General features: G+C 51.6%; 1 protein-coding gene across 1 annotated transcript; it reads left to right on the forward strand.

Annotated features, from left to right (window-relative positions):
- Positions 1-9,553: 9,553 nt before the first annotated feature.
- On the forward strand, positions 9,554-10,531 carry FOXB1 (forkhead box B1). Its single transcript, XM_045823657.1, has one exon. It carries the CDS (start codon positions 9,554-9,556, stop codon positions 10,529-10,531), a length of 978 nt encoding a protein of 325 aa, XP_045679613.1.
- Positions 10,532-10,767: the final 236 nt, after the last annotated feature.

Here is a 10,767-nt window from a genome sequence, read left to right on the forward strand (position 1 = left end):
CCTAGCAGCTTTTCCCAGGGGTTGTCGAAGCCACAGTAGCCCGGGTTCTCCCAGCCCAAGTTGCAATCTGAGAGAAGTCGCGGGCCCTTCTCTTTGGGGAAGGCGATAGCTGGGGGAGAAACGCCGGAGCCTGTGGATGCTGTCCCTGCTGCACCGGCTCCCACTCCCACGAAAAGCGCCATAGCCCGCCCCCCCCCCCACCGGTCCCCTTAAGTTCCTGGACGTCTTCTCCCTTCCTTGGCGAGGCCAGTGCCGGGGTTTGTCCAGCCCGGCTTCCCTCGGAGGGTGGGAGGGGCAGCCGTCCGGCAGACCCTGCATCTGGGCTCCCGGCAGGTTTTCACGGGAGCCTCGCAAGTGAAATACACTCGTGCCGTCTGGGAAGACGAGGTTCCCCCCAACCCCTTCCTTCTTTTTGAAAAAAAAAAAAATCACCACAGGTTAGAAACTAAAAAGAGTTTATTTGAAGACATACAAATGCATATTTATTATACACATGTAGGCATTAACAATGTAAATTACACCGCCAGCAGTTGCTGGTTGTTTATTCATTAGATCTTTAGAAAATCTACATTGCCTCCAGACAGCGCGATGATAATGTGAAGTACACAAGCAGTTTACATAACCAACTCCGACGCAACTCCGCACTCCGCCGCGCCACGCGGACTCGTCAACAGGTCGCGGGTGTCCGGGCGCGAAGCTGCTGAGAGGGACCGAAGATCCAGGGAACCTGCGAGGCCTGAGGCTCCCTCTGTCTTTTCGGGAAAGGGGCAAAAGACTTAAAAAAAAAAGGAAGATCGGACTCATTCTGTGTGGTTAATCTGTTTTACACTGTTTGTGTGTAGTTTTTTGTTTGTTTGTTTGTTTGTTGTTTTTCATTTAAAGTGGGTGAAAGAGAAAGAACGGACAGAACATAAAGATCAATAGCCTCCCCAAGCTCGGGGTATTCGGGAACGCCAGTTACAGGTTCTGGACCCCAGCTGCTGCGGGTGTGGGGGTGGGAATGTAGGGGGAGGCGAGAAGTTCTCGTTACTGCCTGCGTGGGAAGACTGCCTCAGATAGGGAAGCCATCAGCTCCACCAATCAAGTCGCTATGGCCGCCACAAACAATTGTTAGGGACTCCAAAGGAAGTCACCTGCTGGACCAGCCTTTTTGGAATTACTAACTGCTCCGAGGTTCTCGATTTACCCTAAAGACAGAGAGGAGGAAGCATTTTAAGGGGACAGTGGCAGCGAAAATTTAGTATTTATTTAAATATACATATTTATACATGTATATGTTTCCCGAAGTCTTACTAATAAAGATATTAAATAACATAAATGAGGGGAAAGAGAGGGTGGCTTACTTGGGTCGGCTGGTGTTGGGGCAGAGAACCGGACGGTGAGCGATGTCAGCCTCGATAAGCGCCCAGGTCTCCTGAAACTGCGTGGGTGCCTCGTACCCTCGAGTTAATCTCTGACCCCGGCTTTGGGAGCCACCGACTTATCCCGGGCTACTTCTACACCCCTGAGGTGGAGGGTGGAGGATGCGGGTGCTTGAGTTTTGTGTCCCCCCTCCCCCTCCTTGTCTCCCTTCCTCCCACCCTCCCTCCCTCCCAGGTGGGCCGGCTGGGACCCAAGGAAGCACGGCTGGTCAGGATATTCTACATTGCTGAGAATGCGGCTAGTTTGTTTGCAAAAGGACCTAAAATCTGGTGTTCCCATCGCTGTAGAAATTGAAACCAGAGTCTGAGAAAGAAAGAAGGAGGGTAGAGAAGGAGAGAAAAGAGGGAAGGAGCGAGAAACGGAGGAACGCAGAAGGCGGTGGGTTTATTCTGGAGCGAGCCCTCAGGCCACCTGGTTTCCCCCCAGAGCTGTCAGTGTACAGTGGCCCACCAGGAAAGAGCAAACTGGACTCCCGAAGCACCGGAGGTGCTGCGGACCAGGGGTACACTTGGGGGGGGGGCGTGTGGTGGAGGCATCTCGAGTGGGGTCGGCACCCCGTGAGGGGACGGGCCAAGCGTAGTCCTTTTCACAGGTAACCGCTGAGCGGAAAGACCTCTCTGTCCAGGGGAGGAGAGCAAGGGGCAGTGCGTCAACCCCTTCCAGGCCCCGCCTGCCTCCTAACCATTCTTAGCTGGGGGAGGCCAGTCAGGATCAGCCGCTTTCTTTCTTTTATTTCTTTCTTTTTCAAACCCGCTTTGTGGGTGGCGGCTCAGCGGGGGGGCGCATGGAGACCCCCCAAAAAAATGCCGAGAGAGAGAGAGAGAGAGAGAGAGAGAGAGAGAGAGAGAATATATCAAACAGTTTTAACCTTCTCAGGAACACAGCGAATTATTATATCTAAATGCTGTTGTGATCTTCAGCAAAACCTGTTTCTGCCATTAAGAAAACACATACTGTATTTTACCACTGGGTTAAGCTCCCTCCTTGTCAGCCTGAATAAACAAAGCAGAAGTGAGGGGTTTTAAGGCTGGAGACCTACAGGTTATCTGGTTTTGAGACAAATTAAGATGGAAGAATGTACCAGCAAATATTATGGATGGAAAATACTTTTCATCTCAGATATCTTCAGTTCCCCCAGAACTAATTTTATTCAAATTTATGAACAAAGTACATTTAGCCTATTCTACAGGATTTACTTTAACATTCTGTTGCAATTATCTTCCCCCATAACATATTCAAAGGAGGTTAAAACATTTTTTTCCCACTTATTAGAAGTTTTTAAACATGTTATAAAGCTAAAAATCACCATCCTGTTTGTTTTCCTCGAATCCCTCCAAAACATAACATTTTAAGAGTGAGTGCCTAGCCAGAAGTGCTGATTTCCCCTCCCCCCAAGATCTGAGCAAACAAGTAATTCCTGACAAAGAAAATTAATATGAAAAGTATAGGGTGATTTTTCTCCCCCTCCTCCCTTAAAAAAAAAAAAAAGACCCCTTGCTCCACCCTGCTATTAAACAAAACACAATACCTTTTTCTGGGTGGTACTGCACAGAAGTTGATTCAGTTTTGACAATGTTGTTTAGCTATCATTTGCTATTTTGAATGAATGGGAGCAATCCCCCCTTTTACAACATTTGTTTCCTATTATGGAGAGGTGCAGCAGTTGAGGGCAGACATGTGAAAGTGGCTGTTTGATTCTCTTTTTCATCCCCCTGACCCTGCTTTTGTCCCTCCTCACCCTGGGAATGTCACGCCTCGCTACTTCACTTTGAGATGCTCGAGAAAGTGGCTTTGTTATTCCCTTTTAGACATACACGAAATTGTTCTCATTCCCCTCGCTGTAAAAGATACTTCACATCGGGACTCGGTTCACAAGTGCAATGCAATTTGGCTTAGTCCAACCTTTGTTCTGCTTGTACAAATGAGCGAACAGTGCACACATTATACAGTTGATCTACTGCTGTCTTAACCCCAGAGTTAGGGGCTGGGAGAAAAGCAAGTTAATCCCTTCAATACCAAGGTGGCTTTAGCAATATTTCCTCCAATAATAATGATAGATTTGAATTGCTGCTTCTATTTCACACAGTGCAGAGTAAAACTTATGGAGAGGGTTTAGCAAAAACAAAATCCTTCTACCAACCTTTTGCAAATAACTTTTCAGACAAATTCATTTGTAGGTTTGCTAATGCTCAATTTAAAGCCATGCAATTGTCTGTGCAAAGGAGGGATGGGATTTGGAAACTAAGGCTTTAAAGCCTTGAAATCTCAGAGCAAACCACAGCAAGCAAAGACCAAATGGTTATTTAGCAAAGTGATTCTAAAGACAGGGCATCATGGTGAGCAGGGCAAGAGCTGTCTTCACAGGCATTGAAATTGCCTGCTCACTATGGGTGGGGGTTGGCACTTCTTGGGGATGGAGGTCTAGCGGGAACTGGCACTTAACACTGGCTACTGTTTGTTTTGTGCTTGAGGTGGAGGGAAAACTGAGCTTTCCCTACTCTCCAAATTGCAGTGGCTATTTAGGAAATACTTCTGAAAGGTATGAAATGTTGCCCCTTCCCTTCTCCCAATCCCAAGGGAAACAGATTTTTAACTTCAGGTAGCACAGCCAGAGGCTTTACCAGGCCTTACCAGGCTAAAGGGGGAACACTTCTGAACCTATACCCCTGTCCCCAGAAAGGATGGGAGTGAAGGGTGAGGAGGTAAAGATTCTTGCCTTTCTTAGAACCCAGCAAGTTTGGACAAGAACTGATTTTAGGTTATACACTACTCATCAAAATTTTCTTTTCAACCTCCCTGTTATGAGTAAAGCCCCAGGTAACCTAGTCAACATCCAGTGTAATACATGGCTTCTAAGTTCCTTCACAGACACTCTTTCCTACCAGTTGAGAAAATAGGTGTGCTCCTTTCAAAGTCTGGTGTGTGTGTGAGAGGGATTGGGGGGCGCTGATGAAGGGGTGGGAGGGAGGAGGGAGCTGAGTCCTTTCACTGACAGCTGGCCCTTCTTTCCAGAGCACAAAGTGTGTCCCCTCCCCTGCCTCTCTTTCTTGGGTAGTTTGATTTCCCGCCAGAGTCAGGGGAAGTGGCCAGGCTGTGTAGCCTCAAACTCCCAGGGCCAGTGGTGGGAAAACCACAGCCCTGAAGTTTTCCCTCATGCAGTGCCCAACTGGGTGCCTGTTGTCTCCGAGGCCCATGAACTCGAAAGACTGAAAGACCATTGGGTCCTCTTGCCACAACAAACAGAACTCACTGAGCAGGTTCCCTCTGCTTCCCAGATCCAGGACGGTAGAGACAGGCTGTGCCCTGAGGGTGTGCTGGTGGTGGAGGTGGATAGGGTCTGAGGACCAACAGCCTCTAGAATACTCAGAATGACATTTTTTTTTAATTGACCGCTGACAGACTGAGGGAGTTTGTTTTAGTGCCGAATACCCGGAGAACAAAATCCTTTTGAAAGGAAAGCTAAGTCATTTCACACCACCCAAATGCAGATCTGGCAAAGAATGACTGATGGGACAAAGCAGCTCTAGTGCATTAGCGCGGTTCCCAGAGACAGTGGAGAACTTGGACAAATGCGGGAGGTGGCCTAGAAAGGTGGGGCGGGCTGGAGGAGGCCCTAAAACCTGGAATCCATGCCATGCCAGCCTTCAACTTTCTTCCCCCTCCACCTTCCTAGCACACTTCACAGCCCGTTCAGTAGAGCAGATGGAAAAAGTGAAGTGGGGGGGAGGGTAGTGAATGGGAGAGAAACGAGGCACAAGGGTGTAGTAGAAAAGGGGAAAGGAAGAGGGAAGAGGGCAGAGGCTCATCCTGGGGATGGGGTTGGGGATTGGGGAGAGATTCCAGGAGAGAGAGGGAAGGATGTGAGGGAGAAAGGAGGAGAAGGGGGCAAAGGAAGACTTAGCCAAAACGTTCCAGGCAGCGCAAAGTTCACTTTTCAAGAGGGGAAAGTGGGTATTGTTTTTGGCACCTAGGAAACCTTAGGAAGCTCCTGGATACTTTCCCTCCACCCTGCTTGTCGGCGTTTGGTAAATATTAACAAACCAGGGCTCGTTACTTTCTGGAGTGTGGACAGAAAGCCCGGTGGCCAGGCTCCGGTGGCTTGCCTCTTCCAGAGCCCCCGCCCCCAAACACCGGCCCCACCGTTCTCGCGCGCATACACACACACACCTGCTTGACAACAGAAGGAATCAAAATCAATATTGTATTTGTCACCTCTCTGTCTCCTTTTTACTCCCTCTGCAGCCCGGGTGCCACTGAAGCGAATTGTGGATTTATGGAGGGAAATTAGCATAAATTATTACAAAATCTGTAGCCGTGTGTGGTCCAGCTTGTGGGAAAAGAGGCTATTGCGAACTCTCCAAGCAGAAAGGTGGTCGGTGGTGGGCTCCACGGAGGCGATGAATGGCTATTGCGGGAAAGAGATTTCCATTTGGTTTGCACATGGATACAATTGACTTATGTGTGTTTTATACAGTTTTCCCAACAACTCCCTAAGCCTCCGGGTCGGATGTGCCCCCTCCCCAAAGCTTCTGTTTGTTTTGGGTTCTGTACAATAGACTTTGATGCACTTTTCAAGATTTCTGTAAAGTGCTCCTTCCCCTCCCCCTTCTTCATAATAGTAGTCTTAAAATGCCGTAAATACCATGCAAACCCTCCTCCCCCTTCCCAGGGGCTTTGTAGATCTTCAGTAGGAACCAAGACACAATGTTGTGGCAAAGCACACGTTTTAAGTGTGAATCTCATAACTCCTCACCCTACCCAAAGCAAATCTGTGCTATTAGGTTTGATTTCCTTAATTAATGCTGGGCAGAGGCAATGGGCTTCACCTCTCATCCTCACTCTAGCCACACTTTGAAGATTCCCTCAGGTACGAATTCCTTCTTGTATCTTCACATGTCCCAAACTTGGTGGCGACAACTTTCCCGGGGAGATGGACAAGGATTTATTACAACCTGGCTGGGTTTTTTTTTTCCCCCAACTGTTTCCACTCTTAGAATTTAGTTAATCTTCTATTTACTCCAAGCAGTGATTTCGACAGCCATACAAAGGCCCTTTTCAAGGCAACAAAATGCCAATTGTTAAAACAAGAAAACATTTCTCTTTCCCCATCCCCCACCCTCAAAGAGAGGTGGAGGCAGGAGTGTGTACACACACACACACACACACACACACACACACACACGCCCCTGGTAGAGAAAATCTTCCTGGCTGTCACTGGGGGAGCAGAGATCTTTCACTGCTACCGCTCCATATCCTGAATCCAGCCGATCAATATTTTTTCTACATTCTATCAGTACCACATATTTGCTTAGAGGATCCTAAAATTCCTTGGGGACTTTGATACTGGTGCCTCCCCTTCCAGGATCACTCCTGCCTGGCCCGCAGGAGCACCCTCTGTTTTTGTAACTCTGAAACCAGCTTTCCGCAGCAGGAAAGCTGTGGACCAACGCCTTTCTCCTGGGAAACACAAGCCCTCGTTATTGTTCTTCATCAGGGGTCTGTCAGGCTCCAGGGTTCCCCAATTCCTCCCATTCTAGGACCCTCAAGCCCAACCGGACAGCACGAAGTAACCCCCAAACGCCGCACCACCTACAGAGCTGAAGCCTACGCAGCCCTGCGGAGTACGGCTGCCCCAGCCAAAGCACCCGCAAAGATTCCAGGACGGTCTGGCTGGCGTAGCAGCAGAGGGTTTATCTGCCCTTCACCAGCCTTGCCCCCAGAAACAGGTCAGCCCCCCTCCCCAACCCCGTTGCACCCACCGCCTCCTCCTGGCTATTTTTTTCCAAATTAAGAAGGTGACATTATTCTTTTTCTTCAAGCACTTCTGTTAATATTGAAAAACGTGAGCGTGCATCTCAAGCGAGGCAGCCCAGACAGGAGAGCCATTTCAATATTAATGAAATTGTTTAATCTCCTAAATTCATCGTGTTTAAGTTACGTTTTGGTGAGTTATTGGCCAACTCTGAAACTGCGGTTAATGGAGGTGGGGGTGTGGGTGTGGGCGCTGGCACTGGAAGATTTTCTTTTTAATGCTAACCACAAATGGCTCCACTGATAATGCTCCAATATCACTTAAAAGTATCAAAACTTCACACCGAAACTCTCCCACCACACCCACCACCACCAGCACCTCACATTTCCCAGCTGAAGATTATTCAGTGTGGGCTGTAAGTACTGAGTTTTCAACAGCACTGCACAAGAAATTTGTCCTAAAGGTCGAAGAATGTACAGAAGCCAGCAGGAACTCCTCGAGTCTGCTCTTAGACTGCCTGCATGCAAGTGGGGGGGACTCACTATTTCACAGCACCCTGATGATGATGACGATGACGACAACGACGATGACAATGATGATGATGATGATGACTCACTGAACCTCCTCAGACAAATCCGAACGGAACGGAGACTGTTGCCCCGCACCAGGCAGGGGGACTCCGAGGCACAACACAACCTCTTCTCTCTCTCAAAAAAAAAGTTAAACTCACTGGTCTTTGCAAGTCTAGAAGGTATTCCTGTTTCAGTCGGCAGAAGGCAGCTTTTGCTGGGCTCCCTAAATGCTAAATATGTTCTCTTTATTCGAAAAGAGGGTGGGGGAAGTGGAAAAAGTTCCCGCTGTAAAATGCAAACGTCCAGGCAATGCCCAGCTACTAAAATTTCAAGCCACCTAGGGAAAGCAAGAGACCCTGCAGTTCATCTGGTGACCAAGAGTGTCAAACAAGCTGGGGCCTCCCAAAGTCTGCACACCATCTGACCCAACAGCCCCAGAGTCTTCGTCTTGTGTCTAATCAAATTCCTAGAGAACTTCTCCAGTGAAGACTTAGCCATTGCGCCCAGGTACACTATTTTAATTTTTTTTAAAAATTGGTCAATACAGTTAAGTTCAAAATGTACTCTTACGGGGCTGCCGGACTATATTTTTGTAGGTATTAAAAAAAAAAAAAACCCACACTTAAAGCTACACACCCACTGTGCAGAGCGAAGGCAGCAGCCTAGGAAGGTCAAATCAAACTTTGACCTGCTTCTTGGAGGACTGGGGGAAGGGTGTATTTTTATTATAATAACCCATGCAACCAGCCCTGGGTAATGCCAAGCGCAGGAAAAGGGTCAGCCTCAGAGGAAAGCCGTGCCTGAAGTTAGCTAACAATACAAACCCGATACAATGCGGAGCAAACAGAATACCCCAGCCAAGCAATTTCCATGTCAAACATCATCTGCACGGCAGCTCGGTCTGTGAACGGGAGTGGTCGCCTGAATCCCTGCTCCACCGCCGCAGCCTCCTCATACCTTCACAACCGCACACCCTGGCCGGTGCGTCCTGCTCCCTGACGGTGGTTGAGGCTCTTCCCCCTCGCCCAGTCTTGAGCTGGAAGTGATTCCTATTGGCCAAGGTATCCATGTAAATAGGTGTGAAAGAAACCGGAGCTGGCCAGGCTCTCCCCTCTCGCACAGTCCCCTCCCGCCAACAGCCCCCTCCCCCTCCTCTTCCTCCTCCTCCCAAGGCGATTGTCATATGATAGCTAAGAAGTGGCACATTAATGAAGCGCCGCTACAGGGGTCTTTTCTGCTCCTGTCACCGCTTAAAACTATCAGATGGTTCGAGGGAGGACATGGAGGCAGCCACCTAGCTCAGCGTTGCTGCGGAGCCCACAGCAGCGCCCTCCGGAGCCCCGAGGCGGCCGCCACCACCTTCCGCGCTGGGACTCCGCAGCTGAGCTCGGCCGCCCGCGGAGCGCCCACCAGAAAGCGCGGCGACGCTGAGCTGAGGAGCTCAGACTCGCGGAGCCCAGCAGAGACGGGACACTGCGCCGTGGCTGTGGACTGGGAGGGAGGCGGCGAGCAGCAGCGCCATCCCGGATGCGCACGCTCAACTTGGAGCAACTTTAAGGTGAGCCGCTCTCGGTTGCATCCCAGCCCGAGTCCCCGCTCCACTTGCCCCTCTGGCCGAGCCCCACTCGGCACGAAGTTGCTGGTGCTGCAGCCCCTGCCCTACACACGCGAAGTCTGTACTCGGCCTGGCTGACCTCATGGTGTCTGTTTGTGCACCCATGCCCTCTCCCCTTATCTTCGCCCCTTCTCAGATCGGAGCAGCCGCCCGCCCGCGCGGACCCAGAGCAAGAAGGGGGTAAACAAGAAGATGCCTCGGCCCGGCCGCAACACGTATAGCGACCAGAAGCCGCCCTACTCGTACATCTCGCTGACCGCCATGGCCATCCAGAGCTCGCCCGAGAAGATGCTGCCGCTGAGCGAGATCTACAAGTTCATCATGGACCGATTCCCTTACTACCGGGAGAACACACAGCGCTGGCAGAACAGCCTGCGCCACAACCTCTCCTTCAACGACTGCTTCATCAAGATCCCGCGGCGTCCAGACCAGCCGGGCAAAGGCAGCTTCTGGGCGCTGCACCCTAGCTGCGGGGACATGTTCGAGAACGGCAGCTTCCTGAGGCGCCGCAAGCGCTTCAAGGTGCTCAAGTCGGACCACCTGGCGCCTAGCAAGCCGGCGGACGCTGCGCAGTACTTGCAGCAGCAGGCCAAGCTGCGCCTGAGCGCACTGGCTGCCTCCGGCACGCACCTGCCGCAGATGCCGGCTGCCGCCTACAACCTAGGCGGCGTGGCGCAGCCCTCGGGCTTCAAGCACCCCTTCGCCATCGAGAACATCATCGCGCGTGAATACAAGATGCCTGGGGGGCTGGCCTTCTCCGCCATGCAGCCCATGCCCGCCGCCTACCCTCTCCCCAACCAGTTGACTACCATGGGCAGCTCGCTGGGCACTGGCTGGCCACATGTGTACGGTTCCGCAGGCATGATCGATTCGGCCACCCCCATCTCCATGGCCAGTGGCGATTACAGCGCCTACGGCGTGCCGTTGAAGCCGCTGTGCCACGCAGCGGGCCAGACGCTGCCCGCCATCCCGGTGCCCATCAAACCCACGCCGGCCGCAGTGCCTGCGCTGCCCGCCCTGCCCGCGCCCATCCCCACCTTGCTCTCGAACTCACCCCCCTCGCTCAGCCCCACATCCTCGCAAACAGCCACCAGCCAAAGCAGCCCCGCCACTCCCAGCGAAACGCTCACCAGCCCGGCCTCCGCCTTGCACTCCGTGGCGGTGCACTGACCCGAAGCGGCCGGCGCCCCCTCTAGTTCCTCTCCGCGCTAGCTCACTCGCCTTCCCCGGCTCCCAGTCCTGCCCCCCTTGACCTGCGACCGCCACCCTAACGTGTCAATTTCACCTTCGGCCGACCGTCTCGCTCCCCCTGAGAACTTTGTTTTGGACCCAGGAGACAAAACACAAACTTGCAGCTGGGCCTGGAGGCGCGTGGGAGTTGTCTTCTCCCCCGCTAGAGGGGAAGG

This window comes from Phyllostomus hastatus, unplaced genomic scaffold (assembly GCF_019186645.2).
Source record: "Phyllostomus hastatus isolate PE091 unplaced genomic scaffold, TTU_PhHast_1.1 phas_scaffold_501, whole genome shotgun sequence".
Classification (NCBI taxonomy): Eukaryota; Metazoa; Chordata; class Mammalia; order Chiroptera; family Phyllostomidae; genus Phyllostomus; species Phyllostomus hastatus.

Excerpts from the sequence above, each read along its gene's own strand:
- FOXB1 (XM_045823657.1), top strand. The coding sequence starts at position 9,554 with ATGCCTCGGCCCGGCCGCAACACGTATAGCGACCAGAAGCCGCCCTAC.